At 41.1% G+C, this 17,876-nt stretch overlaps 1 protein-coding gene across 10 annotated transcripts in view; it reads right to left on the minus strand.

Moving 5' to 3' along the window:
* Positions 1–17,876, minus strand: part of UNC79 (unc-79 homolog, NALCN channel complex subunit) — a 261,375-nt gene that overhangs the window by 102,335 nt on the left and 141,164 nt on the right. For all 10 annotated transcript variants that reach the window (XM_053603363.1, XM_053603359.1, XM_053603354.1 and 7 more), the window contains 6 exons: positions 17,684–17,824; positions 16,523–16,744; positions 11,860–12,087; positions 8,397–8,538; positions 4,769–4,848; positions 4,536–4,684 (listed from right to left, as the gene is read on the minus strand). In XM_053603363.1, coding sequence (XP_053459338.1) covers positions 4,536–4,684; positions 4,769–4,848; positions 8,397–8,538; positions 11,860–12,087; positions 16,523–16,744; positions 17,684–17,824 — 962 coding nt within the window. The remainder of the gene's footprint in view (positions 1–4,535; positions 4,685–4,768; positions 4,849–8,396; positions 8,539–11,859; positions 12,088–16,522; positions 16,745–17,683; positions 17,825–17,876) is intronic.

The following is a 17,876-nucleotide window of genomic DNA, read 5'->3' on the forward strand; positions in this document are numbered from 1 at the left end:
AACATCAGAACCCTTTTTTCAGGGACTGACATGGACTGCAGGAGAGAAGCATTCTCTACTCCTCTAAAGTCTCAGAAATGAAGTGCAACGTTGGTCTAAGGCTGCAGGTGACCCTCTTTCCCACCTCATAGGGCAGCCTGTGAGGCAACCAAGAAGCCCAATATTTCGTTCCATCTAAAATGCCAAGACGGGGCGGCGCCTGTGGCTCAAGGAGTAGGGTGCTGGCCCCATATACTGGAGGTGGCGGGTTCAAACTCGGCCCCGGCCAAAACTGCAACGACAATAAAATGCCAAGACGGAACTGGGCTAAGAGATAGGGAGAGATGGAAAAGGAAGAGGAGGAAAAAACAGAGAGAGTCAGAGAGAGAGAGAGAGAGACCCCTGTATCAGAACAATTCTGAATGTAATATAGCTTTCGTTATGATATATGATTGGTTGCAAAGTTGTTATTCAATTATTTAAAGTATGGCTTTTCGTTGTTTTTGTTGTTTTTTTGTTTTCTATTTGGCTGTTGGGGTTAGTGTCAGAATCAAACTATTTATGTCTTTGAAGAGCTCCTAATACATCACTAAGAGATGGGAAGAGCGGCACACACCATCTCCACTTTACAGAGCATGTACTGAGGCAGAAGCCATTCAAGTTGCTTGTTTCTGAGAAGAGAGACCAGAGCTTCAGAGTGAAAAGGAGCAATTTTCAATCACCACGTGCTTAATCTGAGTAGTGGAAGTCAGACAAATGTGGATCTAACCCCAACCCTGCCACTAATTAGCTGCATAACCATGAGCAAATTTCTCAGCTCCTGGAACTTCCATTCCTCCAACTGTGGGTTGTGCTAACTGAGATGAACTTGGCATCTAGTAGGTATTCAGAAACCTTGAACTACTATCATCATCATGAGGATTAAACTGATGATGCTTCCATAGCACAATAACCCCATGAAGAATGCAAAGGAAAAAGAAGACACAATTTGCGCCTTGTGGTACTGTTAATTTAGTGGAAGGAAGAAAACTATGTACATCCCTACTCAAAACCCATCTCAGTGACAGAAGCCCCGGGTTGGCCTGTCCAGGCTCTCTAAGGCAGCTTTGTTTGAAAAGAGGAAATGTGTCCTTTCCACAGACCCTTTCCCTGTGCATCATAGTTTCTGTGTCAGGGTTGTACTTTGGGAAGACAACGTGGTACCGTAAGGAGAAAACTTAGTCTATGTATCCCAAAGACTGAGGTGACAGTCTCATGGTACTAACAATCCATTTGTTGTGGGTGCATTTCTGGTAGGGGTTGCACTGACAACAACAGAAACTGCCCATTGAGCGCTCCCACATTGAGTAGATGGAGTGACTGCCTAACTCCTGACCCCGTTCATGCTTCTGTGGGGCTCGTGCTTCACACTGATCCTTGCCCATCGTTCCTGCTCTTCCCCACATCCACACCAGCCATGTCTACCCTTCTCCAGCTCCTTCCTCCCATGTACCTGGGGAGTCCCCATTCCATCATGAAGAGACTTCTGCAGATCTCCCACTTTCTCATGGCATGCTTCTGTAGTGGGCTGAATAGTGTCCCCCAACATCCATGTACCCCCCAGAACCTCATCCATATACCCCCCAGAACCTCAGCATGTCACCTTATTAGTAAATAGGGTCTTTGTAGATGTAGTTAGTTGAGTTCACAACGGATTAGGGTGGGCCCTAAATAGAATGACTTGTGCCGTTAGAGGAATAGCAAGGGACACACAACGGTACACAAGAAAGAAGGCCGTGGGGCAGGGATTGGAGTGATGCAGCCATACGCCGCTGCCGGGACAGCAAGGATCTCCAGCACTTAGGCGGAGGCAGGAAGCTCCTCTCCTAGAGCCTTCAGAGGGAGCCCAGCCCAGCCAATGCCTTAATTTCAGACTACTGGCTTCCAGAACCATGAAAGAATAAACTTCTGTTGCGTTAAGCCCCTCCATTTGCAGCAGTTTGTTACAGCAGCCCAGGGAACCAATACAGCCGCCCCTTCCTCACTTAGCTGCAACCTGAAACACATTTTCCCCTTAACCCTGAGAGTGAGTCTTGACACACCCAGTGATCCTAGCTTCCCATCACTTCCTCCAGCTTGCCGCTTACCTACCTCTTTGTTTTGAAGCCCGTGACACCTACGCATAGGGCCCTCTCTCCATTGCTCAGAAAACTAGGCACCAGATTTAATCTTGGCCCTCACACAGCCTGTGCTGATGCCCCCCATAGACCAAGCCCTGGTCCCACAGCCTCACCTCCACACACATGGTGGCCTCTAAAATTCTAAAGGAGCTGCTGACCTTCTGACTCTAAGCCTGACACACTCAGTTCTCCTCCTTTGACCCTGACTGGGACTCCTTTGCCCCTTTCTCTCCTCTTCTCCCAAACATCAGTTCTTCTGGCTTCATCTTCCTCCAGTCGTAGACTAGATCCCCAAGTCAACTGTTTTATCACTCTGGAACTCCTTGTCCCTCTGACCTCCCACCATAACCAAACCTCTCATCCCCAAACCTAAATAAACCCCTTGCCCATTTTCTCTCATCCACTCCTCAGGCTCCTGAGCACTGGAGGAAAATTAACTCCAACTTCTATTAACTTGGTCCATTACAAGCTGGCGGTAACCACCTTCAGCTGCCCCTGGAGCTAGCAACTCTGATTCTTTCTTGTTAACTCCCCACTGCTTTCGTCTTCTGGGCTGTCCCATACTTTTCCCCATGTTCTGGAGCTCCCAACCCAATCTCTAACCTTCCCTCTCTCGGGAGAATACATCAACACCTACTAAGGTTTAAGTCACCTGTTAGGAATCCCCCTTAGCACTTTCTTCCTCTTTTCCTCTAAATTTATCTCCTTTCAAAGGAAACAGCATCCCTCACTTTCCACCCAAGCTCCTGTTCATCATTGCAAACTCTCTTGCCTTCCAGAACCTGGCTCTGCTAAACTGTTCCCTCTTTTTGGCCCTTTCTGAGGGCCCTTTCCCACTGACCATACATACATTCAGATTTCTTTGTCCTATAAATCCTTGATGTCCACTCTTTTTCTTCTCTAAGTATCTGAGGTTCCCCTTCCTTTTCTAACAAACCTGTCAGAAGAAAGTTCTGTGTTTTATCTTGACATTCCTTAAGCCTTTGCAACATGTTCCTTGCACTCCCTTGAACATGGGTGGTTTCCATGTTCTATTAAAGCACAATTGCTACTCTGTCTACTGTTTTAAGATCTTCCACGGATCCCAGAACATTGTTAAATGAAGCCCCTGTTGTCAAGCCATATGCAGATCCCAACCTATTTCTGGAGCCTCGTTTCCCATCGCTTCCCTAAATCCACACCACCCAGCCAAACATAAAGCCTTGGTGTCACCTAAGAATGCCCTGCTTATTTCTCATTCTTTCTAACTCTGCCACATTGTGGGCTCGGGACATTTCCACTTTCCACACTATCCCCATCTCAAATCTCTACCCATCAAAATTCTATTATTCTTATAATTCTCATTCAAATGGAATCTGTTCCTGACCCTTCATCATTCATCATTCATCCAGAAAAGATCTCTCCCATCTTTGAGTTATAAACTATAGTCCTTTATCACATTCCGCTGGACTGGAAGTAACTTATATATACATAGAGTGACCATGAATCTTATTTTATCCATGACTGTCCATTTTATACTTATTGTTTTGGGGTTATTATGAAGACCACCTCTCTTCACTCCCATACATAGATCAATTTGAATAATAAAGTATATGTCACCTTCTGTATATATACAGTCAACACCCCTTTCTAAATTAGATTGCAAATTCCCTGAGTACCTAGAACAACAATGGATATTGTTGGAAGCCTTCATAGTATTTGTTGAATGAATAATAAATAAATGAACAAAATGAATAAAAACAGAGCCTAACTGTGTCACCCACTTAACCTGAATCAATCTTTTTTCCCTTTTTATTGACTCATTCTCTTACACATAAAATAAGGATAATATTTCTCTGATTTACTTCCAGGGAGACTGCAAGAGTTATTTTAAATGTCAGGGAGAAAAGCACCGTAAATCTATAGAGTTATATTTTATTATTAGTCTCAAAGTACCTCAGCAGTTTCTAAAAAATAACTTATCAGATAACATATGGAGAGATTTTTAGACATCTGTTAGTAGTTTTATTTCAAGTAAGAAAGCAGGTAAGTCCTTACTTAATTACACTTAAGTAATTAAAATTAATTAAATACTCATTTATTTTCTGTTAACATTTTTCTGTGTTATCTATATTTTCTGTATTATCTATATTCTTAAGCCATATGACAAATCAAAGACATAAGGTAATTTTTACTTTACCTTTTTATTTCTACAGTATCCAGCAAATGAAAATTACTATTCCCTGTATTGACATACTTAAAAATTAGACTGAATAAAAGAAATAAAAGTAGTTCCCACAGGCTATCAGGCTGTCCTGCTTAAGAAACATAACCCACATGAGCAAGTAAGTCTTACTCTAACTTTAATTTCCACAACAAAAGTATAAACAAACAAAATAAAACATTAGGAAGACATACCTTGCAATCAACATATGATCCTGAATGTAGGCTAAAAATTGAGGATGATCTTTTCGAGCGGTGTATAAACACTCTCCATGTAAACAGAGAATCTTCAGACAATTGAGCATATTAAAAAGAATGTCTGGCTCTTCAAACTTAGCCATTTCCTATGCAAAGAACCACATGGTCACTGAGTTATCCAAAACAGCAATGCTACCAAAGCAAACGTTCAAAGATTTTGGAAAATATACCTGGAAAATGGTATATATTAGTCTCAACGTTACTGGAAGCTGTTGATAGCAAAATTTTCTTTCAGTATCATTCTTTATTGCTGTCAAGAAATAATTGGACAAAGGTCAGGCTAACTCCGTCTTTCCCTCACCATTCATCAATGGACCAAGATTATAAAACCAAGAGGAATCAAAAATAGGTACAGAAGGTATTTAAAAATGTTTGTGTGATATTTTTATTAGTTCTCTCTCTTTTTTTTTTTTTTATGGAGACAGAGTCTCACTTTACCACCCTTGGTAGAGTGCCCATGATGTCACGGGACTCACAGCAACCTCTAGCTCTTGGGCTTCCGCAATTCTCCTGCCTCAGCCTCCCAAGCAGCTAGGACTACAGGCGCCTGCCACAACGCCCAGCCATTTTTTGGTTGCAGTTCAGCCGGGGCTGGGTTTGAACCCGCCACCCTCGGTATATGGGGCTGGCGCCCTACTCACTGAGCCACAGGTGCCACCCAAACTAGCATATATCCCTACTATGATGCAAATGCAGAAAAGTTTCAAAATCTAGGATTCTTGGCTTCCATTTTCCAGTGGGCAACTGTCATGAGTTCTGATGTCTCTGGATCCCTGCAGCTGCCTCTCCCCAGCCCTGGGCCACTCTGAGCTCCTAAGTCTGCAGCTCCCACAGGGAGCTGGAGGCTGTTTGGGCATGCCTTCCTAACGAGAGACACACAGATATTAAAGAGAGGCATTTTAGTCATATTAGCCCCTAAAGGAGTTTAGCTCACAGACTCTCAGCAAAGGGGGGGTGTTTAAAGAAGTTGAGCACATTCAGATGAGAATAACTATCGCATTCTCATCTTTTTGAATCTCTAAAACCTCTGCCCCCATACTGGGGGTAGCGGTACATTGTACGCGAGGCAAGTTAGAGAAAAGAATCCACAACTTAGCCAGATGCAGAAACGAGTGTAAAATGTGTTAAAATCAACATTTCAAGTTTCAGTTATCCCCAGGATCAGAGCCAATGGCAGTCAAACCCTTTTGGTCTATATACTGGACAGTTCACTGTGAATCTTCCATTCAAATGTATTTTAACCCCTTATTATCAGCACTCAATTCCGTTATGTTTAACATCAAAATTTTAAATATATTTTTGGTGGTAGACATATCTGACTGCTATAGGAAATAAGGGACAGTCAATGCTCTAGGCAAAGGGAAATCCCCAAACACAAGTTGCCAGAGTACCCCTTAAATATAGGACAGGGGAGCCGATGAGCTCCACTTGAAGCTCACAGAGCAGGATCCAGACTGTGAGCAGCAGGGAACACAGGTCTTGGAAGAAAGTTAAGAGGGGCTCCCTCAGAAGATAGTTCATAACTGTGTCCTGCAAGACAACAGAGAGACAGAGCGGGAAAATAGGCCAAAGCCAGAACAGGAGCCTGAGGATTTGGTGGAAGAGAAAAATAGATCAAATGCTTAAATAAGTGGCCTTTATAACCATCCAGCAAGGAAAGGAGTAACGTGCAAAAGGAAATGCCTTAATTTTAGCCATTATTCAAATAAAATGTTACCTAAAAATAAAAGAGGTGGTTAATTAATTTGTGTGCTTATATTTAAAAAATATATTTGCACAGCAAAAGCATAGGTGATTGGATTGTAAGTAAAGTCTTTGCTTCCTTTGGACTCCAATACTATAAAGACACAACCGTGGGCCAGGCCTGGTCCACAGCAGCAAGTCAGTCAATCCTTAGTAAAGCTGGAGACCCAGGGTCTAGTTCCAATCCTACCATTACTAATTTGGATTTCTTATTCCCAAAATAAATAGGAACAAAATGAGTGAAAAAAGAGCCTGACTTGTGTCATCCAGTTAACCTGAATCAATCTTTTCCATTTTAATTGACTCATTGTCTTACACATAAAATAAGGATAATAGGCTCAGCGCCTGTAGCTAAGAGGCTGGGGTGCCAGCCACATACACAGGAGCTGGCAGGTTCGAATCCAGCCAGGGCCTGCCAAATAACAAGGACAACTGCAACCAAAAAATAGCTGGGTGTTGTGGCGGGCACCTGTCTCAACTACTTGGGAGGCTGAGGCAAGAGAATCACTTAAGCCCAAGAGTTTGAGGTTGCTGTGAGCTGTGACACCACAGAACTCTACCCAGGGCGACATAATGAGACTCTGTCTCAAAAAAAAAAAAAAAAAGGATAATATACTGAGATACCCAGTATAGGGATGGGAGAGTGGAGCTCATTTAATTTGTTTGTGTTTCAGCTCCTCAGATGATTCTGATGCTCCTTTACAGCTTCATAATCAGGGCGAATTGAAAACATTTGTTTTCAGTGTACGCTATGAGCTCCATGACCATGGGTACGTCATTCAGCCCAACCTTCGGTTTATCTTCCCTATCTGCAAAGTGAGAAGACTAACCTGATTCGCACATTTCAAACTTCTTTTCTGCAAAATACTCTGTTTAAGGAAAATCATACTTAGAGCTCCAACGTATAGAACACAGCATGAAGGGGACCCCAGTGGAAGGCGAGTGGAAGCCTGGGTCTTTATCACCTGCCCTCATCTTCCTCCAGTTGTCTGTCACCCAGACAACATGAGCAGGTTCTAAAGGAAATGACAGAGTTTGTAACTCTAAGAAATACATGTTGAAAACCAGTGAACTTCAAATTCTAAAGTCGCTTCAAATTCTAAAATTTCAATGGCGTTAAACAGTGTGAGCACAGCTATTCGCATTCATTTGACCATTTATATGATCCATGGAAAAGTAGTTAGTTCTGACTAAGAATTATGTGGTAATGATATGGTTACCTTGGTCTGAATAAGACACTCCTGCAGCTGCACTGAACCCCACAAACAGTCCCCCAATAATACGAACTGCTTGGTGAAGGCATGACATAAACCTTGTGCTTCTCACTTATCAAGTGGGCCTCTCAGGGGCAAGTTGTTCTGACATTTCCAGACTGTGGAAGCAGGAAGATAAAAACCTGCCCAAATTTGCCCCAGGTCCTATACGCATCCTCAGAGTCCAGGTGAATAAATCAGGCTTTCTCAGGAGCATGGGGGGAACACATTCTGAATTCCCTAAACTCCCTCAAGAGTGTGAGAAATTAGAGGAGGCTCCTGAGCCTGTCTGCCATCTTGCGATCTCCAATTTGCCCACCCAGAATCTTTGAGCAAATTAGAAAAAGGCCACCCTCCCCGCAGCTGGGAATGCGCAAACACAGCTTGCACAGACTCGCGCCTAGTCTGCCACAGCCTGGCGGAACCTCTGGAGCACAGAAGCTGCTGCCTCCATCCAAAAACACTCTGCTTTGGCCAAATGCCCTGCATTGAGATCGTCAGCACCCAGCCTCAGTTCTCAGACTTCTCCACCGAGAACGCTACGCGTGGTGAGAAGGGAGGTGAAGTGTTTACTGAAAACGAGCTCCTGCTGCCAGAAAGATGCTCAGCAAACTGTGTTCTACTGGAACCGTAAGGGACCTGCTCATTTCATAATCTGGTGGGAAATGGTTCTTCTGCACAAGTCTATACTAGAAGCCACGTCTGAGCTTTCCCAAGTCGACAGTAACCTGAGAAACCAAGGATGTGAAGGTTAGGTGCCGGGCGTGGTGCCCCTCCCCGCCTGCAGTCAGCGCCCACCTACCAGTATGTTCAGTGGGCGCAGTGCGGTTGCCTGGGTTCTCTCCTTGCTTGGCGGCTGGATTCTCCTCCTCTTCTCCCTCAGGGCCTATAATAAACTCTGGTCTGGAAGAAAGGAGGCTATCCTCGAGGCTGTCTGTGGGCTCCTAGAACAAACAAGACAAGGAGCTGGACGAGCAGCTGGAAGGGTAAAGGAACAGCCCGCCGGCTCAGCACAGCTGGACACGCCCCCCAAAAGCCTGGAGCTTGTTTCCAGAACAGTGAAAGGATCAGCTTTTGCTGATACATTTTCTTTCACTTTAAATAAATATAGGAAAATATCAAAACATCTTCCCGGGCCTGCTCTCCCTGCTCTGTTCGGCTCACTAACCACCATGCAACTCCCAGCCATGCATGTTTTCTTTAATAACAGAACTTATTTAGGAAGAAATAATAAGGGGTTCACAAAGCTATAGTACAGTGCAAATACTGGTTGTCTAGGGAAGCCAAACTTTTAAGAGCAAGAAATTGCTATCATGTAAGTTTAAAAGAGCAAAGATAGATGAGTCAACACAATGTGATCAACATACAACGGAATATCATTTAGCCTTTAAAAGAAAGGAGATTCTGCTGTGCTACAACATGAACCTTGAAGATACTATGCTAAGTGAAATAAGCCAAATCACAATAAGGTAGAAATTGTTCGATGCATTCCACTGACATGAGGTACCTATCATAGTCAAAATTATAGAGACGGACAATGGAATGGCAGTTGCCAGGGGATGTGGGAAGGCGGGGAAAGAAAGTTGCTTCTTGGGCACAGAGTTACAGATTTGCAAAAAAAGTTCTAGAGACCGGGTGCACAACAGTGTGAATATGAGGTCGGACATTTAAGTTCACAAACTCATCCTAGAAAAAGTGCTGTGAACCTCATCGCCAAATATCACTACAGTCACCTTCAAAGTACTGCCCTGGGGAAGCTGTGCACCCACACCAGCACCAGTCCACCCTTCAAAGCACTTTTTTTTCTAGGATGAGTTCACAAACTCAATTGTTAGCCCTCATACGAAGTCAGCTCTGATGACCTTTCCAGAAAAATAGTTCCAAAATTCCTTTGTGAAGGGTGGATTGGAGGGTGCTGGCTTCAGTGCATAGCTTCAAAAGTGACCATTGTGGCATTCAGCAATGAAATATGTAGCACTTTTTCTAGGATGAGTTTAAGACCTTCATTGTCTGGCCTCATCTTATACTTAACACTGTACATTTATATTTACAACAATATATTTTATATTTATATAAACATACACATGCGTATATATATGGAAAACAAGCTGCAAAAAAGCCGGGGGGAGAGGGGTTTTTGTTTTGTGTCATTTTGTTTTTAAGAAGAGTTTTTGTTTCATTTTTAAAGAAAGCACTAGATACCTCCAGCAATGTTCCTTTTCTATCTTTTTTCTTTCTGTCAGGTTCTAGCTTCAAGTATGTTCTTTTAAGATAATCCTCTTTTAGCTAACACTTCAACCAGTAAACACCTTTTTTCAAAAATTATTTGACAGCCAGCTCAAAGCAAGGAGACAAGGATTGGTGGATACAAGAAGGTCACCAGCAAGAAAGAAAGCAGTTCAGAACTTGGAGCATTCTGAAAAATACCTATGCCAGCTTTACAGTTTTGCTGAGAAGGCCACCCAAGGACACAACACCAAGACAGATTATGAGCGAGTTACATGTGATTTACTTCTGTGAAAGTCGTCTCTATGCACCCGGCAACCCACATTTTGGGTATTATCCTCTGAGATGGCAGAAACTGGGGTTCCCTGATTACAAACCAGCCTAAGCCTCCTGCCAGCCTTCACTTCACGTCCTCACACCACGGTCTTGACCTCCACTTGTCCCCAGAGGAGAGTAAAACAGTCAAACCAGCCTGTACACACAGTGAGACCATGTGTTCTAAAGACCTCTCCCACAAAACTTTGAGAGAGGAAAACTGGATCCTTTAGCCATACCTCGAAATTTACTTTCAGCACATGACACACGTCACACACATTCACACATGGGCGATTGTGCAGGTGGCAGGATTTCTCTCCATTTATGCTTATTCCTCTGCTTGTTTCGAGGGACAGTGTAGTCAAAATTGACACATAGAGAGAGCCTGCTAGAGGCAGGGAGGCTCAGGACACCCCCGTTTTCTTCTTGAGAGGGAAGTCAATGCTCCATGAAGTCTGAACTTCAGTTCCTCGAACTACAAACTCCTAGATTCTGCCTTCAGTCCACTGTTACCACCATCCACCGTCCAGGGCCCACAGGACCCCTAATTGCAGAATCCCCAGGCACTTTTCAGTTGTCTCTTACTCTCTTCAAAATTTGATGTGACTGGTCCCACCTGCTCTAAACGAGCCCCATTGTTGACCCTGAGCTATTGCCCTCCCTCAGCTTCTCTCCTCTATCTCTGATTCCTTCTCAATTTGTTCTCGGTCTTCTCTATGCTGACAAATTATATATGGATGAACGTGGAGGACACGATGCTGAGTGAAATCAGCCAGTAGAAAGACAAACGCAGCATGTTCTCACCTATATGTAGAATCTAAAACCATCAAACTCCTAGTAATAGAAAGTAGAATGGTGGCGACCAGAGGCTGGGGAGGGAGAGGAATGAGGAGATGCGATTGTTTTATGGTAAGTACCCAATGACTCCATTAAAGGACCACGATGCAGGGATGTTACGTTGAGATGGTGGGACTAATGAGATAAGTGGGCTGAAATTGAAAAAATAATGTCATCTCTTTGTATGCTGTACTCCAACATTGTTTTTTAAATAATTCACTTTCTACTTAAACAAACATTAAGGAAAGGGAAGGAAAAGATTTGTGCCTGAATCAACTGGCAAATACTGGCTCAAATAATTCAGGTTCAACTACATAGGCTAAACAGGGAATAGCTGAAGTATGGAGAAGCCAGAGAGTAGAATATATGGGTTGTTCCCTGGTTAGATTATTCTCTTGGAAAGCAGGAAATGAAATAACTAAAAAAAAAAAAAAAAAAAGAAAGAAATGAAGGTTTTAATGATTGCTGCTGAAGTCAATGGCTTTTCAAAGTGAGATTAGGAAGTCTTGGTGTCCATGTACAACCCACTTACTAATATTTTATATGTATATGCTGTAGTATTCCTTGTTACACCAACTTTATCATGTAACTTTGTGATAAAACATCTTTCAAGAACACCAGTAATACCTTATTTTTCCGAAACTGTGTGAATGGAAGTGCCACAACCCCAAGCAAGCCACTTAGCATTTTTTATGGTGTGGCTCTCTCTCACATCCCTTTCTAGGAGCCTGAGTTGGCAGAAGCAATAAGAAAACTTTCTTTTAACACAGTCTGATGTACAACCCAGCATGGAGTATAAAATAATGACAGAAGAAGACTCCATTACACCATCTACTACAATCCTTATTACTATTATCCCTGACTCATCTCATGTCTTCCATGCTTACCACCAGCCGGCTTTCTTCTTTGGGAGCCAGTCTCTCCAGGAGTTCACAAGCAAGCTGATAGCAGAGAATGCTAGACTGACATAAGTTACACTCAATTGCTTTTTCTTCCTTCCGGCAGGTGTGGGATCCCCCCCAGGGGGCTTGGAAGACATTGTTTATAATAGAAATAATGTCCTTTGACAAGCTGTGCTCTAAACCCATCGTGATCCCATCATCTTGTAACTCCATCTGAAAGACACCCAAAAAAGGACAAAAAAAAAGGAGAAGAAGGAGTTTGAACTTTTTGTTCAATATTTCATTGGCACACTATGGTGAAAATTTTCACTAATTGACAGCAATATTAAATTATTTAAAGACAATTAGGCTTCACAACAATGAATTGGCATTGCTTTCCATGGATTCTTCTAAAAAATTTATAAACACAAGACGAACTAATGGGATTTATTTTAAAAATCATGTAGGATATTGAAGAGAGTTGTTTTTTAAGCTCATCATTTTGTTAGATTTTACACATTTTTAAAACGTTGCTCCTCACCTAGTATTGGGATCTTGGTTTCTAAATATCATTATCCACTAAAAGGAACCAGGCCTCCTTGGAGAAATGACTGATTTGGGGGGGAGAGGGGACACTAAGAAAATATAAGATGAGCCTGGAACACCTTGTCATTCCAGAAATTAAGGAAATGTTCAAGGAATGATACAGACATATCAAAAGAACACAGGAGCCAACTTAGAGGGACTCCCTCTGGCCAAATACGGAACAATATGAACATAAAATACATATTCACAGTAAAAAATTATAACCTATTGAATAAATTTTAAAAATGAGTATATGTGGGATTAAGTAAATAAATAAATTGATGAATGGGAGAGAAGGGGAAACTGTTCTGTCAATGGAGTACCAGCTAATAAATTTAGAAGAAATGATGGAATTAGAAAGTTATCACTTGGCAGCCATCACAGTAATCATTGATTCAGGCACAAATCAGTCACCAATACTAGAAGTAGTGAATGAACATCTGATAAGAAACAGGACATCTCATAGTCTTAAAGAATTTCCCCACACGTTACTTATTAACTACATGAGGGAAAATAGTGAACTTACAGTGCAGAACCTGCCAGAAATCACCTTGACTAAATGCCCAAAGTTATTATCACCAGTAAGAGGATATTATTATATCTTGGGCCTCCTAATGTGATTCATTACAAAATACATAACATCACATTTGTGGCCTATCAAAAAATGCATGACCCAAACTAATTAACAAGGAAATATAAGATAAACTCACATTGAGGGATATTCTACAAAATAACTGGACTATATTCTTCAAAAATGCCAATGACCTGAAAGACAAAGACTTAGGAACTACTGTCTTGGATTAAAGAAGACAAAGGAGACAGGACAAATAATTGTAATGAGTGATCCTAGATTGTTCCTAGATCAAACCAGTTTTAGGGCCGTGTGTGGTGGCTCACACCTGTAATCTTAGCACTCTGGGAGGTTAAGGTGGGAGGATCCTTTGAGCTCAGGAGTTCAGAGACCAGTCTGAGCAAGAGTGAGACCCTCATCTCTCCCAAAAATAGAAAAATGAGCTGGGCATTGTGGTGGGGACCTATAGTCCCAGCTACTCAGGAGGCTGAGGTAGGAGGATCACTTGAACTTAGGAATTTGAAGTTGCTATGAGCTATGGTGCCACAGCACTCTAGTCAAGGTGACAGAGTTAAGACTTTGTCTAAAAAAATACTTTTTTTAAAAGCCCATTTTTTGTTCTTTTGCTATAAAGGTAATATTTTATATAATTACAACATATTATTATATCTATTAAAAATAGTTTCTGTAAGATAATAGTATTATAACAATATTAACTTCTTGATTTTGATAACATACTATAGTTATGTAAGAGAATGTCCTTATCGTTTAGAAAATACACTCTGAAGTATTTGGAGATAAAGGGACATCATGTTTACAACTTATTCTCAAATGATTTATTAAAAAATCCATGCATAAACAGACAGCAAGAGGGACAGAGGGAGAGACAGAGAGAGAAGTTTATGTGATAAATGTTAACATCTGGAGAATTTGTGGGAGGAGTATTTGGGAATTCTTTGTACTATTCTTGTAACTTTTCCGAAAACTTGAAACTTTTTCAAAATGAAAAGTTAAAAAAAATACATGTTCTCCTAATCAAAACCTTTTTAACTTCTCTTTTAAAATTAGATTATAAAAGATCTTGAAAAAACATTACTTCGTTTTATATGGAATCAGAAAAAACCTCGAATAGCCAAGACATTACTCAGAAATAAAAACAAAACAGGAGGAATCACACTACCAGACCTCAGACTTTACTACAAATCGATAGTGATCAAAACAGCATGGTATTGGCACAAAAACAGAGAAGTAGATATCTGGAATAGAATAGAGAACCAAGAGATGAATCCAGCTACTTACCGCTATTTGATTTTTGACAAGCCAATTAAAAACATTCAGTGGGGAAAAGATTCCCTATTTAACAAATGGTGCTGGGTGAACTGGCTGGCAACCTGCAGAAGACTGAAATTGGACCCACACCTTTCACCATTAACTAAGATAGACTCTCATTGGATTAAAGATTTAAACTTAAGACATGAAACTATAAAAATACTAGAGGAGAATGCAGGGAAAACCCTTGAAGAAATTGGTCTGGGTGAGTATTTCATGAGGAGAACCCCCCGGGCAATTGAAGCAGCTTCAAAAATACACTACTGGGACTTGATCAAACTAAAAAGCTTCTGCACAGCTAAGAACACAGTAAGCAGAGCAAGTAGATAGCCCTCAGAATGGGAGAAGATATTTGCAGGGTATAACTCTGACAAAGGTTTAATAACCAGAATCCACAGAGAACTCAAACGCATCAGCAAGAAAAAAACAAGGGATCCCATCGCAGGCTGGGCAAGGGATTTGAAGAGAAACTTCTCTGAAGAAGACAGGCGCACGGCCTTCAGACATATGAAAAAATGCTCATCATCTTTAATCATCAGAGAAATGCAAATCAAAACTACTTTGAGATATCATCTAACTCCAATGAGACTAGCCTATATCACAAAATCTCAAGACCAGAGATGTTGGCGTGGATGCGGAGAAAAGGGAACACTTCTGCACTGCTGGTGGGAATGCAAATTAATACATTCCTTTTGGAAAGATATATGGAGAACACTCAGAGATCTAAAAATAGATCTGCCATTCAATCCTGTAATTCCTCTGCTGGGCATATACCCAGAAGACCAAAAATCACAACATAACAAAGATATTTGTACCAGAATGTTTATTGCAGCCCAATTCATAATAGCTAAGTCATGGAAAAAGCCCAAGTGCCCATCGATCCACGAATGGATTAATAAATTGTGGTATATGTATACCATGGAATACAATGCAGCCTTAAAGAAAGATGGAGACTTTACCTCTTTCATGTTTACATGGATGGAGCTGGAACATATTCTTCTTAGTAAAGTATCCCAAGAATGGAAGAAAAAATACCCAATGTACACAGCCCTACTATGAAACTAATTTGGGACTCTCACATGAAAGCTATAACCCAGCTACAACTTAACAATAGGGGGAAGTGGGAAAGGGGGGGGGTGGGTAGAGGGAGGGGAATCGGTGGGATCACACCTGTGGTGCATATTACAGGGGTATTTGCGAAACTTGGTAAATGTAGAATGTAAATGTTTTGGCACAGTAACTGAGATAACGCCGGAAAGGCTATGTTAACCATTGTGATAAAAATGTGTCAAATGGTTTATGAAGTGAGTGTATGATGCCCCATAATCATATTATTGTATACAGTTATGATTTAATAAAAAAATTAAAAAAAAATAAATAAAATAAAATTAGATTATAAAATCAATTTATAAAAGATAGTTAACATTAGCACCACCCCTATGGAGTTGTACCTTGCTCTTCCAAACAATTGTATTATCCAGTTTGTTCATCCAATTAATTCAACAGCCTCAATTCTAATGACGCTAGGGTGTTTTTAAAATTCAAATCCACATGAATGGATTAATAAATTGTGGTATATGTACACCATGGAATATTATGCAGCCTTAAAGAAAGATGGAGACTTTACCTCTTTCATGTTTACATGGATGGAGCTGGAACATATTCTTCTTAGTAAAGTATCTCGAGAATGGAAGAGAAAGTACCCAATGTACTCAGCCCTACTATGAGACTAATTTAGGGTTTTCACATGAAAGCTATAACCCAGTTACAACCTAAGAATAGGGGGAAGGGAGAAAGGGAGGGGAGGGAGGGGGAAGGTGGGTAGAGAGAAGGGGATTGGTGGGATTACACCAGCGGTGCATCTTACAAGGGTATATGTGAAACTTGGTAAACAGTCTGTGAAGCTAGTGAATGATGCCCCATGATCATATCAATGTACACAGCTATGATTTAATTAAAAAAAATAAAATTTAAATCCATTCTCCTAGGTCAACATCATTGCGGATAGTCACACAAGTAGTTTTCAGACTCTTTAGGAAATCCCCAAATGAGTTTGCAAAAGGTCTTGAGTGCTGTTGCATCATTCAGTAAGCATGAAGGTACCCAACACATGGAAAGAACTACTACACAATGTTTTCCCTCACTTTTCACTTCTGAACTAAAGGAAGCTCATGCTTCAGCTACCTGCTTCAGGAGAAGATCAAACATGAGGATGAAACAATTTAGATTCATTTCTTCATCTTCGCAATCAAAGTCAATAGTCCTTCCTCCTGGGTGTCCAAAATTCTTGAAAGGGCTACGAAATGGACTACGTATGGGACTCCGAAATGGGCTCTGGAAAGGACTATGAAATGGACTGAGCATATTGTGCTGAACTCGTCGACCAGGGTCAGAGGCAACACTCACCTACAAGAAAGAACGTCAACACACAGAAATGAAGTCACAAAAGCTCTAATGATCACATAAGATAAAATAGCTACGGACTCTGTGCAAGGTATTTCTGGCTGTTGCACAGATTTCCTCCCTCAGCTCATGGCATTCATACCTCCAAATACTATGGATCCTCTCGAAATATAAAAATAAGCAATAAAACCACCCAGATTTTGTGACTAATTGTCGGGGAATGTAACATCGGGGATGTTCACCCTGAAGAATGAAGGCATTTGCCTTTATGCTTTCCATCCCATCACACATATCCAATTTGACTAGATTGCCTGAATCTACTGAAAACCATAGCCTGAAAATCGCAGTTGTACCAAAGTAAAATACTGCAAGATAACTTTTAGAATCCTAAGCACAGAATCTCAGATTGACACGATTAAAGAATGGCCTTTGGAAATTATAATTACTAAACTATTGTGGGAAAACAATGCATGTCCCACGTATGGTTCTGGGGCTTCTCAAACTCAATGGCAAAAAAAAAAAAAAAAAAAGCCAAAGAGAGCTAAAGTTGAAAAACCGTAAAAGAACAATGAAAACTCAGTAACTTACTAATTACAGACTATAACAAACACACCTTAGATAAATGTATTTTTACTTAAAAATACATTTATCAGCAGGGTGAGATAGGATGCAAAAGCATTTTCTTTTTCTTTTCTTTTCTTTTTTTTTTTTTTTTTTTTTTGTCGCCCTGGGTGGAGTGCTGTAGCATCACAGCTCACAGCAACCTCCAACTCTCGGGCTTAAGCGATTCTCTTGCCTCAGCCTCCCGAGTAGCTGGGACTACAGGCGCGATGCAAAAGCATTTTTAGAGAAGCTTCTTGGATAGTCCTTTCAGGCCTGGTGTAACAGACAAGGGTTTTAAAATCTTAATAAGGGAGACAAGAACAGTGAGGCAGTAATTACCCTTCGAGATGCAAGGTTCCCTGCCAGTTCACTGCCTCTTGATTTTCTTTGATTTGCCAGTTCTTTGACAGAATTAACTCCATCAGAAAACATGCTTATTAATAGCTGAAGTGGAACCATGATATCTAACTCTGATAATACCTGAGGAAAAAAAAGCATATATCCCCCGGAAAAAAAGTGTTAAATGTAGTTT

Source organism: Nycticebus coucang, chromosome 9, assembly GCF_027406575.1.
Source record: "Nycticebus coucang isolate mNycCou1 chromosome 9, mNycCou1.pri, whole genome shotgun sequence".
Lineage (NCBI taxonomy): Eukaryota > Metazoa > Chordata > Mammalia > Primates > Lorisidae > Nycticebus > Nycticebus coucang.